The following is an 18,840-nucleotide window of genomic DNA, read 5'->3' as shown; positions in this document are numbered from 1 at the left end:
ACTACAGGGTAATTATTCTTGCATTGAGAATAAGCATTCTCAATGATGACAATGAACTGTGACCCCTAAACCCTGTTCTATTTTAGAGATTCTGCAACTGCTATTCTAAAAGATACAACATAATTTAGAAGGTGTAAACATAGCACTTATAATCTAGACCCCTGATTTTTTTTGCTCACTTGGTCACTAAGTGAATTTCATCAGCTTTCTTTTCTTCTTCCATTTTCCCCACCTTTAAAATGGGGAGAAATTATACTGTATTTTATAAAGTACTTTGACAGTTACAAAGCGAATTGCTACACAAGCGCAAATTATTCTCACATGTACATGCAGAATTTCTAGGATACAAACACAGGATTAGGAGAAGCCTACTATGTCGCTAAGTAACTGCTTAATCAGGCAATGACAAACACTTCCCCTCTATACGAGAAAAGACTGCAACCCTGGCAGTAATGTTCTAAAATGAATAAACCATCCTTTCCAGATCCCCTCAGTAAAATAGGACTATTTTACCTTTCCCCTATCAAAGTTTTGAATGATGGTCAGATGGAGACACTCTTTACGTTGCCACTCTGTTTGCATGGGGTAGGTGAGAAATTCTCGCAGTGGCCGATCAGACCACTCCAACAGCTCATCATACAGCAGGAGTGTGTAGGCAGCCTCTACAAGACAAATTATAGCATGGTACTTATGAACACCAACCAAATAAAACAGCCAAACAAAGAACACAGAAATGTGAATGCTGATGAGATGCACCTTTTTAATAGGTAACAGATTTATTTCAAGTGTAAGACAGATGGTAGTACTGGTTTTGGACAGGTACTATCTGCAGCTATCATAAATTCAGCTTACAATTTTCACACACTATTTCAAGTGGAGTCACTGGGACAGTTTCCCTGGTGTCTGACAATACAAAGGGGACAGGCAATTTAGGAAGCAGTTTCCTGATTAGCCCTATGGCTCTGATGTCTGAACAAGGGAACAAGGACCAGAGGATGAGAACATCAGTAGAGAAAAAGGAAGGAAGATAGATAGGACTGTGGACACAGTCCAAAAGAGAACAGGGCTGGGAGGGAAATGGAGAGGCAGATGTGTGCTTACTAGACTTCATTCTTTCCACAGAGAAATAAATTCCTTATAGCTGAGCCTTAACAAGTAATTTAGAAGGGCACACAGACATATTTTTTTCTTTTCATTATTTTTAGGTTTGGAAGGAATGAAACCTATTGTTGTTCTCTGGTCAGAGAACCGTATAATAATCTTTAGATCATGGTTGGTAGAAATTATCTGGGAATATAAAAAACATTATTATATTTACTTTAATTTAAAGAATTCCTCAGAAAGAGTACACTAAAACTAATATTAAATGAATCTCTCTATTGCAAACTTAGACTTTGGCCAATTATGAAACACCAGAATTAATACTGGTTATGACAATTCAGTTTGGCTAACTGTGCATATGCATTATTGTTTTCCAAGTTAGTGTTCACAGCTTGTTTTTCCACTCACAGGACCACTTTGCACAAGCAAGTCAGTACAAAGATGGGCCATGTTCTGGAGATGTACTGCACTGGAGAAAGAAGTTGCCTATTGGACTTATTTTATTGAAGGTTTTATAGGTTGTACATAAGGCAAAAAATAACCATTAAGTATTAAAGTACTTTTTATGCTAAAATAAGTTTACCCCAGACAACCATATCCTACTTCTGCTTCTACCATATGAGTTCTCATAAGATAGGCACTTTAAACCAAACTCTAGAGTTTTTTCTAACAGTAGTGTCCTCTTATGTGTCCAGCTTAAGAACCTGTGGATGAAAAACCATCACTGCAGCAGATGTTTGTAGGAGAGTGTGCTTTGAATGTCAATGTTTAAAAATGCTAAGCATAGTGCAAAATGATGCTGCAAGGGAGACTGGCTGAAGCTGCAGACAATCTTAATTCTGGCATCAGCTTTCAGGCTGCTTGACTGGTAACAACCTTTGTCATAGTTTCAAGCTACAGATTGGTATTCAAAATATGCAGCATTTTTATACACCAGTTTAAAAAATGAAGTTGAAGTCATTCAAAATCATAAGTAAGCAAAAGATAGCAGAGCATAAATACGTGTCAGGATAGCTCACTATGATCCTTCCTTTCTAACTTGTCATTCAAGTCCTTTGTTTTAACAGATTTTTGTCTGCTATAAAAATAGGTTGGTTTTTTTTTTTTTTTTACCGTTACCATAAATGTATATAGAAGGTCTCCAAAATAAGAATGGCCATACTGGATGAAAGGTTTGAAGGGTCCCTCTACCCAGCATCCTATGTCTGGAAGTGGCCAGCATAACAAATAATCACACTGGTACCTGTGGGAGAGGTCTGTAATTGGCTGTGCAGGAAAACAGCAAGAAGGATAAACAGGGTTGACTCACACTGTGGAAAATTAAATTTATACAGGAAAGATTCAAAAAACCTAAACATTTCTAAGATGGATAGATACAAAGACAATCTCATTACATTTCTCAGGTGATTGAGGGGACACAAGAAGAATCAATGCATTTATGTGCTTGAGCCTCAAGATAGTTACATTTGTAGATGTAACTGCTGTGTAAAGAAATACTTGAAACTATGTTTCGTATTAAAAAGGACTTTTTTTGTTTGTTTTGTTTTGTTTTTTTAACAAAGGATTATCAGAAACAGTCTGTAAATCATACTATGAAAGGAGGGGAAAAGTATTGTAAGGGCAAGCTGGCTTCATCCCTAGAATGAAACTATGAAGTTAGTAAACTTACGGTGAAACATGCAGGAATGCTGCTGAAGCACTAAACTTCTTTTCCTACTCCCATGTACATTAGATTAGCTGATCGACAAAAGGTCTGTGTGTTGTCACAGATTGATAAGGCAACCAATGGACTGCATAAGTCTGTTTTCTAGTGGAAAGACTGTAATCACAACGCCATGGGTGTGAGACAATCCTTCCTTAAAGCTCTCATGTTAAAAAAAAAAAGACAAAAAAACCCCAACAAAAATCGAAAGTGGTGGTATTTTGGTATCCCCCACAGCCAAAGTTGCAAAAATCATGTATTTTAATAATAAATACACAGAAAATATAACAAAGTCTGGGAAATTATTTTTGAGCAAAATACTGTTTAAAATAAGAACAGATGGGAAAACAATTTAAAAAAATCAGGTTCATTTCGCTGCTGAGGGTAAACTGGACACATACTAGCAGCCAATGGGTAAAGGGAACTCAACATTGCTTAAAGAGTTACTAAGATTTGTTATGTAAAATCAGGAAATGAATAGTTTGGCACAAAAGACAGCCGTGGCAAAGATACTGCTTGATAATCAAAACTTTCTTGTGACTCACTACTGCCAGGTCACATGAGGAAATTAAAATCTCTCCTTAATATATCCCATTATCTAGTCTACACTTTAAACCCATGGACTGCAAACAGACTGCAAAAATTCCAAGTGAAGGATCTTTTCTATAGATAGCAGAAAAGCATAAGGAAATTTGCTGTAGCAGTAGGTAACTGTAGTCAGTTTACTAGTGACTCGCGAGCCAACTAATCTGCTTTTAAGAAGGAAAAAATTCTGGAGAGAATCTAAACACGTGCAGCTGCAATTGCAAACACTGGGGAAAAGACGGAGGTATTATAAGGTCGGTTAAATATTTTGGCAACCAAAGATTGTTTAATTTAAAGAGATACAGATTATATCTTCTCCAGCATTTATTGATGGCATGTAGTGCAAATGAAGTGCCCTTTATGTTGTATAAACAACAGCCATGCACATTATCTTCTTATTTCTTCATTTAAAAGATAATGGTCTGCCCTGGCACTAAATTTGCATTGAGAAATCCTAGACAATAATACTGCAAATGTGGTACGTGAAATTCAGAAAGAAGTCAGCAAAGAGCTATAGTTGTCACATGTTTTAGAGTCTCTGTTTCATCATTAGTAAGTGATATCAGAAAGAAATTATTTCCTTCCTTCCTTCCTTCCTTTCCTTCCTTCCTTCCTTCCTTCCTTCCTTCCTCCCTCCCTCCCTCCCTCCCTTTCCTTTTTCAACCTAAAAGTGAGGTTCTGAAACACGGCTGTGTCGAAAAACCACACCAAACAGCTAACCAGCAGCATTACAAAAATTACAGAGGCTCAGATACTACCAAATGGACTCACAAAAACTTCCTCTAAACTTTATTCCTCTTGGGTGAAGAATGACCGTATCACACATTGACTGCTAGTGCGTATTGACAGCAGCCATTTACATTCAACATGGCACAGCAAACAGTAGAGTTGTGGGGCTGAAAAAAACCCCATATTTTGAGAGAGATTTAATTGGGCAAGGATACTCAGCTGTTGCCTGCGTTGGTATGTTCGGACTGAGGATACAGCTTATAGGTTTGCAAAAGACTGCAAAGGGTAGACCAGTCCTAAATATCTTTTTCTAGTTTGTACTCAATTACCTGTGAAGTTTTGTGCTTTCAGATGTAGGTCATAGAGCTTATGAATATAGCGAATATACATCTCTTCCTTGTTCAGTTCGGTCTTGTAAAAATTCTGCAATAAAATTGAATTTTGTAATGATGTAGTAGTTAATAAATACATGACAGTGGTTGCAAACAAAAGACTTCAAACAATGCTCTGGAAATACATGCATAGATTTTAAAGTTTCACATGTACAGTCATTACACAGAACTGCAGTAATACAGTAAGAAATAGTAAAGAGGACATTAAATTTTCAGGAGACAAGTCAACATGCTTTTGAATGGCTTTTTATTTAAATTGATAGAACATAAGAGAAAGAATCTGACAGACCTGAAATCTGATGGTTCTTTCTTAATACATACTAATCCGTTCAAAAACCACACCCATACATCTTTACTTAGGCCATTTAACATCTTGCTCAAAGCTGTATGTTGATTTTAAAATATTGACAGCACTCTGACTTTTGTATTCATATTTAAAAAAATATCTACTGCCTACTATGTCTACTCTTCTTTCTGTCATAGCAAAATTCCAGAAGGACTTTGGTAGCTTTATGAAGAACTGCTGAATATTGTAAACAGCATAATCCCAAATGAAAATTGTGATTTCTTCAGTCCTAACTGATGCTGGGAACTGGTAACTGATGCATAAAATTGCACTGAATGATTGAAATATATGATGTTGCACTTCAAAGTGATAGCCAGGAAAAATTTCTAGCAGTGGGTAAAGATTTCTGGATGTATAACTGCTATTTGTTGTTACATGAATAAAATACAGAATGAGACGTTAAAACTCTTAGTTCAAAACACACATTCTTTATCTACAAGTCCTAAACAAACTATGGAAAAGTAACAGGGAGAGGAGCACAACCCTGTAGCATTGTTCACAAGTATTGCCATACTCACTATGGACATGCAGCTAGAGTCCCGCCGTGCTAGCCATAATTAATGTTCAGGATAATCTGCTTTGGCTAATGAAAATTTATAGGAAAGAGGAATCTAGCACTGGTCCTCACGAGCAATTAACAATTTCTGTTCTATTATTCCAATCACTTCCTATTTTGAACTCTAAGCAAGTGGCCAATATTCTCCCCTATTTTACCCCTTATTCTGTGCAATTGTTTCCTAAACCGAGTTATCAAAAAGAAAGTTGGGAGGAACATTATGAAAATATAAAACTAAAAACTTCATAGAGAAACTGACTTGAAAAAATGACTGTATATCAATAGCTCTGTAATGACATGCAGCCTTTAGGCCACCATCTGCCTTTCTAAGATTCCTTTCCTTTCTCTTTTCCTCCCACAAGGTGTAGATCAGGAACAGATGCTTCTCTTTAGAAGAGAAAATGAAAAATATCTGTATGTATGTTCATATTTACCTGTCTGGGAAAAAAGTATGATCTACAGTACAGAATTGTGAGCAATAAAGCATAAAGATTAAGATAAAATACAGCACTGAACTGCAGTACTAGACTTCTTGGTTTTTACCCCTAAGCACTAAGGGCTCCAGTGCTTGTCACAAGTCTAAACTACAGAAATCTTCTCTGAAGCTCTGCCAATGTCCAGCTGGTCTGTAAGGCAGACCACAGCAAGACAACCCAGTCACAGCTCAGGAAATACGCAGTGCTAACAAAGGTGTCATGTGATTTTTCAACTATTTCAAGATATAAAATAGAACAGATGTAGTCTTCAAAAGGGGACATGATGTATAAGGTAGACTGTTAATCAGACTTCGCTTTCCCTAAGAAAAACCAACTTGAAGATAACATTCAAACAGGCCATGTGGACATGTTCTCCTTCAACAGCATGATGTCATATGCCAGCTTAAACCATGATAGGGCATCACAGGAAACGTTCTCTTTCTAAAAATACATAATTTTAAATTAATAGAACCTGAAATATCCATTAAATATCAAACCCCAGTGAGGACCAGAGATGCCTGAGAAAAACTCCTCAGTGAGTTACCAACAGTTATTCAATACACTTTCAATGCTTTTGCACAGCTTTGTGATGACCAAGTTCTTCCATTAGGAATTCAACTCTCAAATTGGAGTTAGGTGATTCTTATGCGTAAGGAAGTAACTCCATTAGATACCTCTTAAACAAACTTTTCCAAACAAGTATTACTAATGTGAAATTACCTCAGATGATCTAGACAGTGGGAAGAGTAGGAAAAAAGTTCCTACCTTTTCCTTTCATCTAAGTTATTGTTGCTGGTGCATACCCCTTCTGCATTTTTCATAATGTAGCACAATTCCAGTTAATTTGTTAACTTGATTAACTTGAACACTTCTATTTTTCTGGAAGAAATGCATATACATCTATGGCAAAACAATGTAAAAATTCTCTTTTCATGCCAACGAGTCCTCTTTGGAAGTCAGAATACCTTCAAAGTAGAGGTGAAAAATGAAATATTGCTTCCTCCTTCAAATGCTTTTAACATTATACGTTCTTCTAATTACTCGTTGCATGAAACATCTTTCGAGATGACAACCAGTTCATCCATCATATGCACAAGCAAATGTCTTAAAATTTGTGTGCTCTTTCTGTAATTGAAATTTCTCAAAATTTAGCATTCGTTGTTGCTCTGGCATGCAAATAGTATTAAAATTTGTCTAAAAATTATTAGGATATGAAATCTTCCTTAGCCTCTACAAGTCATTGAAAATCCAATTAAAAAGTATTATGATCATTTGAGGTTTTTAAATATTTGCATTTCCTTTTTGTGCAAATCTAGGATGATTTGCTAATAATAGTTTAAAATTTTATCCAATAATGGATATAAATTTTGTCCAATACTGGAATAGTTTAAAAGTTTATCCTATCCTTGGGGATAGGATAAAAGTAATACAGGTGCTTTACAGAATTCAGATCATGCCAGATATTCTGATAGAAAGCCAGCTGCTCTATGGTTACGTAGTAAACATCATCCCTATTTCGAGAGCACCATTTTCCTATTGAAGAAATCCTTTATTCTCTTATGTATAACTGCTACTTAGAAGTGACACCAAATTGTTTCACTGACGTCAAAAATGCAGAATTACAAGTCGGCTTATTCTGTTTTTTCCCCTGGCTAAAAATATAGCTTTCCAAAACATTCACCATAAAATGGAAACTTTCCAAGGTTAACGGAAGCCAACAAAGTTGTCAGTGGAAACTAGCCTGAAACCGAAAGGCTTCTTGTAAACAAAATTTGAATCTTTTTCATATTATGAATTTGCACTGTTGGCTTGTTGTAATGATGATAACATCACCAGAGAAAGAAAACAGGAGAAATCATATAAGTTTTCTTGGGTTTGGGGAAGGACGAAAGGCTTGTTTTAATGAATTTAGAGACCGATTAAACTTGGGAAATACTTTGATGAAATTTATCTGGTAGGAAGAGACTGAAAACTGAATAAAGCAGTATTAGAGATATCTTAGAGCCCAATTGTAAAATGCCAAGGAAGACTTAACTCCCCACTGTATCAATTTCAGTGATCCTAAGAGCAGTATTATTCTGTCAAGTTCCACTCAAACTGCATCAAGAAGCAAGGTACCTCCTATTCATGTGTGACTGTATATTAGAAAATACTCAACCGAAATAAAAAAGGGGAAAAAAGTATTATACAAACCAAAAGGCTAACAGTGCAGCCAATCTTTTTGCCATCCACTTCTCCCATTTTCATGCAGTCCCTAAAACAGAAAGTAATAAAAATCAAAAGAAGTCACTTTTTTCCTCTTAGTGAAGCACACTCCATATTTGGCTCAGCAAGCTGACTGACATGATGCATTTGGGTGAACAGCTGACCCAGGTGTGTAAGGGATTTCATGCCTCCTTTTCTAGGACATGGAATTACTCAATCACCAAGGAAGTCAATGTTTCTTTTCCGGCTCTGTCATTGATCCGCTGGGTGACTGCTGGAGATTATTTGGTTTCTCCATACTTGTGCTCAAATCATGCCATCAGAAGCCAGCATGACTGCCAGAAGAGCCAGTCCCGCTCCCCTCCTTCTCTCAGGCACTCATTCCCAGTCCTGCACTGCTGCCTGAACAAACGTCAGGGAAAGATACAGGTTAGGCAGCATCTTTTGCTGGGTTATTTTTAGCCCATGTCAGTCAGACTACCACAGTGCAGCATAAACGCTTCTGTTGGCACAAGGAAGAGGGTGATGTGAATGAGGAATGAGCAGGGATGAGTTTGCTTTCTTCAGAGAGAGTGTACGCCTAAAGTGTTTATGGAATTTCAGTGTTAGTTCCTCCTGTGAAACAAGCAGAGCTTGATTATCACACAGGGTAAAAGACTATAACCATGCTGGAGTAAAACAAACAACAGGCAGACGTCACCATGCAGTCACTAGAAGAAATGTAATGTAACTTTAAAACAGTCTTGCATATATGAGCTAAACACTCATCCCGCAATACTCTCATAACTACCAGCATAAACAATTGTTTTTAAAGATTGAGAACCCTGGGGGTTTTAACCCAACCAATCCCTGAAGGGGAATAGCACTGTCTGGTTTCTAAAAATTAAGAGTTCACTCTCTTTGTTGATGAAATAGCTTTCCTTTTAAACTATCAGTGATGATAGCAAGTGGAGTACCAGGTCTCACCATGTGTTCCTATGGAATCAGGCCAAAAAAGCTAACACTTAAGCTCTAGGACATGCTACAACTGATGGTGGTAAGGAGGAGTACGCTAAAAACTGAAGTTTCTTCATGGGCTTCACAACCAACTTGGAAAATCCCTTTTAGTCTCCCACTCCTGAAAGGGAGTATGTCTCTCATTTCTCTCTCCTTTGTTCATGTGGTACAGTCAGATGCGAGCTCCTCACCCAGATATCCTATCTTTGTATACATACTTGCTATGCTGGCTGACACTACAACTAAGCATGATTGACATAGTGATAAGAATTTTACATGTTGTGTAACACAACTGTCAGGTGATTAGCATTGAGCTCTGTGCCTTCAGACAGACTTGAATCACTAGCCTACTGGCAAAAGTTCCTATATTCCTTGACAGGAAACTTGCGCACATCACTGGATTTTCATACTATGGAGAGGCTACTTTGTTGGTTTTCAGCCTACTTGATTTTCCTGTTGACTAAGCAGCTGCTGCCCGAGATCCTGAGCACGTAGAGTTGATGTGTCCATGTGTAGTCACTGTCTGCACAATATCACCTTTATTTGCCTCCTAGTATTTCAAAGATGACAACCCTAGTTATAAATCATGATAATCCCTCACCTGTAGTCCAGCAGCCTCTCCATGAGGCGAGTCACAGTGGCAATTAACGAAACGCCACTTTCCCTCCATGTTTCCCGCTCAATTTTCTTCAGTAAACTGGAAAAAAAGAGAAGCCAGAACAATTTCACTGTTTAACTGTCACTATGACAACCACTCTGCTTTTACCAGTACCTTAATACCTTAGCAACATCTTCGATAGTTAGATTTTCTTTTACAAACACCCTCCCAAGAAGCACAATTCGCAAACATTGTCTTACCTAGGATAAGGACCAAAAAGTGGAATTCTAGTCCAGGAAGCATTGACAAAACAAATGATTTTTATATTAGCTGCATCAGGTTAAAATATGTCAAATACCTAATTTTCAGAATATATTAATATCCCAAAGAATTAACAGAACTCTTCCATAAAATATATATTTTAATTTCATGCTGATACATCAGAAAATGGGGACTTTAAAGATGTACCTAGAAAAGAATATTTATCAAGTCAATATACCTTCTCAATGGGACCTCAACTTTTTTAACAAAGATTTTTCTCCTCTCCTTTCTGCTCCTCTCCTAATAGTTCAGTATGCAAAAAGAAGGGATTTTAATAAAATTATTTCCCCTCTTCACTTATTTTTTCCTTCTGAGAACATACTGTCATGCACATTAGAAATTCCATTAGCTGAAATTATCATAAGATTCTTTATTAAAAACTGTTGTGTTGAGTTCTTACACTAATGCAAATGCTGATTACACACTGAAGTGAAAAGATTTCAAAATGGTGTTATAAGTGGAGCTGTCAATAAAATTACACTTCATATTTCTTTCTGTCACAGGCCTCTGATTTTCACTGCTTAAGTTTATTAAATAGTAATGATTTGGGCATGAATTTCCCACATTTCCTCTCTGAGGATGAATAAAGAAATATTTATCTACAGAGTTGTGTTACTTTTATGCTTAGGGGCGGGACCTCAGATGGCTGACATGTCCATGGAGATATTTCAGCAGTCTTCCTGAAAATGAACTCAGGTATGGTTTACTTAGATGTGTCTGAAAATTGCCACATCCATATGCTGAGAGCTTTTTAGAGAGTTGTTAATAGCATCTACAAACCTTCTGTCTGCAGTGGGCAAGCTGTCAGCTCCACTGACCTTCATCTATACTGAGCATGTTCAGTCCCATAAAACTCCTACGTCCAAATTTTACCGAACGTATAACAGCGCCCAATAACTCCTACATGCCAACTGCACTAGCTATACACTCCAGCTCTGTTCAGCTCCTTACGTACAGGAGGATGTAATAAATGCTGTTCTCCAAACTAATTCAACCTAAATGGAGCTGAGCTCTGCTGGAAGCAAGGAGGAAACACTGATCTTCATTCTGCACCCTTATATCGATCTTAGACTCACTTCTCTTTAGGAGGCAGAGTCTTTCCCTCACATTCAGAGACTGGCTACCTGTCAATTGCTAGCATAGACAGATGGCAAGGCCATCCTTACCCAGAGGCTGAAGCACTAATCTGGCATCTCTGCTTTCCATGCAGAATACACAGGCTAATTAAATTCACTTTTAGACCCTTTATGCTCCTTTCAATACAAGTTTTTGTGTCTAAGGAGAAATAAGAGTAGAGCCTTATACATTATTAAGCACTGATTACTGCACGATTTTTCCTTTCCATTGCCTTTCAACCCCGTGTTAAACAGGAACATTTCAACCTAAATTCATCAAAATAATTACCCGTTGTAGAAAAACATCAGAAGTCTGACTTCTCTTTTAAACCAGATGGTTTTCATCTGTATTGGACTAATGCATGTTCTTTATAAATGTATTGGCATATTCATTATAAGCATACAATCTCTACAAATGGGTTGTGTAGATACATTCAAAGTACTTATTCAAACTGACATCAGTGTCATCAGTTGAACAATTTTGTGACTTGCCTTGTGATGCATTCCTCCCCCTCTCTGCCATACATCTTTCATCACAATGTGCAGAACAAACACTCAGAATGAAAGAGCTACTCAAATATATCGCTCAGCTTCCTCATGGTTATAATGAGGATATACTTATAACACCCAAACCCCACAAAAATATTCAGAAGGGACCAGTCTAGACAAAGTCTAATGGACTGGGCAATGCTGAATTCAGTCATGCAATTGAGGGAAGAAATTAAGGAGACTGAAGACATGGGAGAGGTAGCGGTCCTCACTTTTTATATGATAGCTTCATGGCTAGAGAAATCGCCCACGAACTGGCATAGCTTGATATTAAATGCCAATTTATATTAGCTCCAATTTCTTCCAAGAGAAGTCTCATCTTCAGGCCCCCTCACTAGCACAGGTTTTGTGCTTCAATAACATGTTCACCTAACCTGCAAAGCTGAAATGGTTTGTGTTAGGCCAAACTGGAATACAGCTACAGAAGTAATAAATGGGTAGCATCCATCGGATTTAGAAGAAAAGAGCTATTTGAGTATATCTCTGTATCTAACCACCAACTGTTTAATAAAGTGAAATCATTCTTTTACCTGTGCTAATTAACTCAAGAATTCAATTGCAGTGTTAGAGTTTAAACACAGATCAGGACCCATTTCATACCATGATTACACTGGGTACCAATTACAACACCTAGTTTCTCATGATAGCAAATTGTTCACTACTTCATGCTTTGCAGCTCTTCAAGTGACATTAGAAGCTAACCACCCAAGTGGTCACATTCAAGTCCCTAGAAAGACATTGATTCAAAACAAACAGCAGTCGTCATCTCCCTACTTTCACTATGTCTTTTCATTTGATAAAGATAATTCTAGTATAAGCAGTAAATTCTAAGCACATAATATTTTAGGTATGTCCAGAGATGCTTATAATTTGTCCTTGAAAATAGATTGTCTCTAGAAAAAAAAACAACAGTTAATGTGGGAGTTGAGAGATTTAAATTAATTTTTCAATTCAGACAAAATAAACAAAAAGCATGACAAAACCTGAAAGTGTCACACCCACTGCAGTTACTAGACTGGCTCCAAAGCAGATGTGTGCACCCCCTTGGCTCCCAACTGTACCTATCAAAACCAACCATGTCGAATCTTCAGAAAGATCAGGTAGTATTGCAGCATTTGTTTCATTAAAGACTACAAAACCACTGTTTGCTGTAAAAGTATATTGCTGATTCACAGTCCTTGGGTACATACCATATCTCTGTCACTGTCTAAAGATGCTCTAATCTTGCTTAGTTTAAATTACCCATGGCAGAAATTAAAAGAAATCTGAGCCTGTCCCTTGCATTCAGTTCCCTAGACTGTCCATCTGATTTTAATCATTTTCCTTCATATACTCTAGAACACTGTGTTATCCTCCATTTTAGACTAGTATCTTCTTCAAGCTTTCCTCTTGAGAGGTGTTAATGTGTGGAGTCAAATCAAACTCAGATATAAAACTAGTGATAAATACTAATTTTTCTTAAGCTGGAAGTGAACTTGAGCAGTTACTCTGAAATTTCCCAAAGAGTTTAGTTTTAACTTCTGTTGTACCAGAACAGAAACAACAAGTTTACTGATGCTGTGAGACATTTTGCAATTTAAATTACTATGATTATGTCTTCAGCATTTAGATTTATAAAAGGCTCTCACCATTTTCCACTGTATCTTGTTTAACACCCCCCAGTTTAAATCTAACTCAAAACCATAAAAAAATTAGGAACTGTATTTCATACCAATATGCTTTCTTATAGAATTTTAAGTTATTTCAGTGACAGACATCCTGATGTATTTTGCATAGGAGAATGCATTTAGACTTCATTTTACAATTAGAGCTTTTCTCTTAATGACTCAATTCTGAGGTTAGAATACTATTTTACTAAAATATTGAACTCATCTTGCCTTTTATTATCTTTACTCAGATTATGAAAAATAGCATGAATAATTACAAGTTTTGCTTTATCATACTGTGCTGTTTGACATTATTCATCCATTTCCATAATATTCTGCCCAATCTCTCTACACATTTTTCCTTCTGTAAATGATAGTCATTTAGGAACTCTTTTCACCTCAATACAATTACAGATTATTATACATTTGCTATTCACAGACACTGAGATCTCAATGTTGTTATTTAAGCAAAGACAACGGAGCTAAAACTAATACTTAAAGAAGAAGGAATAGTTAAGAAGCCATATAAGAAAAAGATCATGTGTTTATTAGTACTGAAGAATACACAGCTTGGAATCCTGAAGAGGAACAACTCATCTCCTACTAAACACATCAAAAATAAGTGGAATCTTCCACTTGGGTGGAATTGAGTTCTGAGGAACAACAGAGTTCAGTTAATTATTTTGTACCTGTGCTCTGTGACAGTCATTTATGTCAGTCAGTGGGATACTTACGAGCAACCTTATTATTAGCTTTTTGTATTAGATTTCAGTGCTATGTCATTTATTAAAATACACCAAAAGCTTAACAAGTAATTTATAAAAGAAAATAATAAGAAACAATCATATCAGAATAAATAAAATTGTTTACATCAGTCGAGAAATCAACAAGTGACATTACACAGATAAGTACAAGTTTCTGGAAATAGAAAATTACTTATTAAACACCTTTTTGCTGAATTGTCATGCCTTGTTTTCAAAATGCTCCATTTGAGATCTACCTGCACCCTCTATGCAATTATGAAAAATTTCTTGCTTTTCTGATTTTAAAATTAGTAGGTAGAGAAAGAGAATGTTCTGTGATATAACAGATTTAGCCTTTCCCAATTATAGCAGTATGCAAGAAGTACAGACAGGCTTTACAGATGCCATAAACCCCCTAAAACATTTTATTCCTCAGATTTTCAGGGGAAAAAAAAAAAAGGAAAAGAAACAACAAGATTCACAACTGTTTTAAGCATTACTTTTCTACAATGACATTAGCATCTGACACAACCAACTGAACTCAAGGAATTAGCGTAAGATAAACATATTACTCACATACTGTTGAAGAGCTCTCGGTACGTTTCGTCACCTTTACCTTCTGACATTAGGCTGTCCAGTTTGTCAATCAGTTTTGCTTCCACCTGCAACATATAAGTGTGGTATAAACAGCTTCTTTTTCCTTTGATGAGATTAGAGAAAAATGAGGGAAGATTTGTTTTTATGTAAGGGACTTTGCTAAATGCCTGTCTTAGAATTATTGCTCAATCATGTAAATCTGATAAGATGCTTCATCTCTTTGAAGCTGTTGCCATTCCCCAGGTTTGTGGGGTTTTCTTTTTTTGGTGGTGGGTTTTTTTTTTTTTTTTTTTTTTTTTTGGGAGGGAGCTAATTTAAATTGAGCAACGTGACTTTAAAACTACAGGCTGAGTAGCATTTGCTGCTGCTAAGGCAGCTATCTATTTATGGAGTCAGACAAAAAGCACACAGCCCAAATAAATTGCCTGAATTCTCACTGTAGGGCTGTGAGCACAAGACATTTTCTTAGACTTCAATAAAAATATCACCTTTTCTGACCTGCACCCCACCCTTTATAAAATAATTCTTAGAAATGTCTGTACTGTTCAGCACACTTGAGGGCTCAGACTTACTTTCCCAACCTTCCTTACCTGCCAGTGTATTTGGTTAGAAATCCAACTTGCTGGATTTACGTATTAGCTATCAAAGAAACTTACAGTACATAGCTGGTAGCTAATGACTCCTTCAACACATATTTTGAAGTGTATTGATTATAAAAAATATAGAGTTTAAGCTACACTGTCTTAATATTTCAAGTCTCCTTTTTAGCAGTAATATATTAGCAACCACAAATCTAGAAAAGAAACCAAGCTGTTGTCAAGATATTTTATTAAGAGAATAAATCTATTACAATTTACATTTAAACCCAAGCTGAAAGCACAGAGAAGCAGAACAAGTGGATTTTTTCCTTCTCACTCCTTGTTAACATTTCTATGGTGATTTTTAACAATAACCTTATGTGTTGATAGTGGAAAGCTACCTACTTACATCACATGCACTCTTCTGTTCTTAATAGTTTGTTTTGTGTTTCAGTCACAGCTCCCACCCTGAGCATTATGATTGCCTAGGAGTAATTCAGATACTTCTGCTTTCCTTCATTTGAAGCAGCAGGGAGGAGGGTACTGAGAAATGGTTTGAGGCAGTCTGAAAGAACTGAGTGGGAGCTGTGGGAGCAGATGGCACACTTGGTCGTTCCTTCCTAGCCTGTTAAGAAGATGTCTGAGCAACATGAATACTTGGATCCTTACAGAAGAATGTTCCTCAGAAAGACCATCTTATCTTTTTCATACTAACTGGAAGGGAAGCTAGTTGAATCTTATCTTACCAGTAGTCTGTACTGCTGTAAAGCGGAGATGAAAAACAACCACAACGAAATCAGCCTTGTTGAAGACAACTCAAGTCTTGTTTTTTCACTTCAGCAGGCCACAGATTTTATCCCTCATCTTACATTACTAACATGATAGCATTAATTGGAGAATCCTACTACCCCTGCAGAGAGTAAAAAGGAAAAACCCTGGTGATCCCTGTCCAACAGGTATAATGCCTTCTCCACCCTGAACCACCAATGGTTGGGACTAGCGCTCTCTGAAGTGCTTGAATTTCAGTCCTGTTTTATAAACAGCTTCACACACAGTACCTGTTTAAAGTTGCCACTTCGTCTTTGTTCCCAGTCCATCATATCATGGAAAATGGGAATCATTACATTCCTTAAGTCTGGCTGAGGGATCAAGGTCACTTCCAGGAAGGGGCCAATCAATGCTGGAATAAAGTGAAGCTTGTGTTCCCCTAAAATGAAAATGAACATGAAGTTGAATGGGAATTGGGTGTCCTGTGAGCTATCAAGCAATCCAGATACTATCTGAAGAATTAAAAACAATAGCACACTAAATGTTGATTTATCTCATGTCTATCACTGCATGGGCTACTTCTTAAGACCAAAAAAATAAAAAGGTGCAGAAAATACAAAAAGATAAGGCCAACGTAATTTATCAGAATTTATTATGTAATACTGATTTCAGAAGTGACAGTTGGTTATCTGTATCCCAAGTTAGTCTTCCAGAAGGATAACAGAGACAAAGCACTCTTTGGGCATTTCACTTCTTTTACACAGGCATGGGTTGGTTTCTAAGCTCTACATTCTTGTGTTTACAAAAGGGTTAACTGTCTGTGCTCATCAAAAAGAGGCGGGTACTTTGATTTTTACCTATCTTTAGTTTTGTGAATACAGAAATGAAAATACCTATTTTTACTGCATGAAAGGGAAGATGTGACTCAGCTGTTCTCAAAATGACCTGCTTTAAAATCAGTGCTAAAACATTCCCCGTTAATTCACCATATTCTACTTAGCAGAAAACTAAGTTCTGTAGTTAGTGCTCTGACTTTCCAAGCTTTCCAATTTATTTCCAAGATTTATGTCTGGATATTCCAGTGGGCAGTCACCCCTGCTTCCTGTTCTGGTGTCTCTGTGCAAATGAAAACCAGAATTCCCTTTGCTGGAAATATCCTGGGATGCATACCCATATGAAAGCAAGGTGACTATAAAAAGATCAAGGCTTATGACTTAAAAACTTAAAATACTGACTAGTGTAACACCAGTTATATGAAATATCCTGAATACCGTACTTAATCAGACACATTACGAGATGAACTCCATATTGCACCCCACAAAAGTCACCCCTTCCAAAGGCATCATGATTCCCTCTTTGCCTGTATACCAGGTCTCCATTCAGCAGAAAACAACATGAGTGAGGAAATGATGCACACTAATGTCTTATACTAGCATGCAGGACTGAGTCCTTGATATACCAGTTTAGAAATACCCATCATGTATCCAAATAATTTAGAGGGATGCCTTAGAGTGATAAGCAATACTAAATACTGTAAATAAGTAAAATATGCCACACAACAAATGTTAACAAGCTATTAATAAGCAAGTATTTCTTATTTTGAACATTTCTTTTTCTAGTACAAGCTGATCAGAAAGATCAGGTTTTTGCAACTACATATCTTGCTCAGGAAAAGATGGAATTGAGATGACAGTATCTCAGTAACCATCAATGGTCTTTATATCTTTAATAAGCCCTTTAATGAAGTGAACTATTGAATAATTGAAATACAAAGATGACAAACGTAGTGTCCAAATCTTCTACTCAGCCTTGATTTTTCTATCCAAACAACTTTTAACTGCATATCTCTGATGTTCATACTTTCAAACAGTTTGCACGGTTATTGCTTATAAATATAAAAATGTTCCTAACTTTATATCCAAGCATATATTTTTCTCATGTTGTCCAATGTGTCATTTATACATCAGTCACTGATTTGTTTATGCCTTTATATTTCAGCACAACTAGGACTTAAGGGAAGATTTTATGCAAATCCAGTATCTCAAGAGAGCTTCAGAATTAAGATATATGTCTGTTCCTTAAACTGTCTGGCAACAGATTTAAAATTGTGAACGTAAGTATATTTCTAGGCATAATAATTCTGCCTAGAAAGAGTGGTAATTTCTTTTCTAATTTTCTCTGATGGCATTCTTTTGATCTCTCTGAAGAAATAGGGATAGGTCAGATCAAGGCTCAAAAAGGTTTGTATCAAGGCTCAGAAAGCTGAGTTTAGCTATAAAGAAGGAAGCTACAGATGACTAGGGTTTTCCTAAACTTAATCAAGACTTCATGCGAACTCTATCACTGGCAAGTGTATTTAATAGATAAGAATAATTGGTCTGCATTTTATGAGCTTCTGATGATGTGTTTAATTACTTACCTAAATTTTGCCACATGCTGAATATTTCACATCCCATTGTTACCCGCATGTCACCATATCTGCAATGTATTAAAACAATGAAAGATCATTTAAGAAAATCAAGTTGACATGTCATTCTGTGACACTGTTAAATGAAACGTCTCATTTGAGGTCCATAACAAAATACTCTACAAGCGATGATTTCTTCCAAGTTTTTGCTTTTTCTGTTGTACCCAGCTAAAACTGGATTCCTAAACCAGGTTTATTTGAAATATTGTCAAAAGCATCAGTTCTTTCTAAACGCTACACATCAGTAACACAGCTGTGAAGCAAAAGCTATTTTTTGCAGTAATATGAGAACAAATAGCTTTGCTCTAGCTTAAGGAAATACAATTAATTCACACAGACAATAGTGCTGTGCATGGCAGAAACACCTGAA

The 18,840-nt window shown here is 36.6% G+C and overlaps 1 protein-coding gene across 1 annotated transcript in view; it reads right to left on the bottom strand.

The window, feature by feature from the left end:
* DOCK4 (dedicator of cytokinesis 4) overlaps positions 1-18,840 on the bottom strand; it is a 254,581-nt gene that overhangs the window by 27,809 nt on the left and 207,932 nt on the right. The window contains 8 exon segments of the mRNA XM_030479015.1: positions 514-662; positions 4,447-4,540; positions 8,081-8,141; positions 9,690-9,785; positions 9,947-9,973; positions 14,637-14,722; positions 16,294-16,442; positions 18,423-18,481. Coding sequence (XP_030334875.1) covers positions 514-662; positions 4,447-4,540; positions 8,081-8,141; positions 9,690-9,785; positions 9,947-9,973; positions 14,637-14,722; positions 16,294-16,442; positions 18,423-18,481 — 721 coding nt within the window.

The sequence above is a fragment of the Strigops habroptila genome, chromosome 3, assembly GCF_004027225.2.
Source record: "Strigops habroptila isolate Jane chromosome 3, bStrHab1.2.pri, whole genome shotgun sequence".
Taxonomy (NCBI): domain Eukaryota; kingdom Metazoa; phylum Chordata; class Aves; order Psittaciformes; family Psittacidae; genus Strigops; species Strigops habroptila.
The sequence above is the reverse complement of the archived record's forward strand: the minus strand, read 5'-3'. Positions and strand labels throughout refer to the sequence as shown.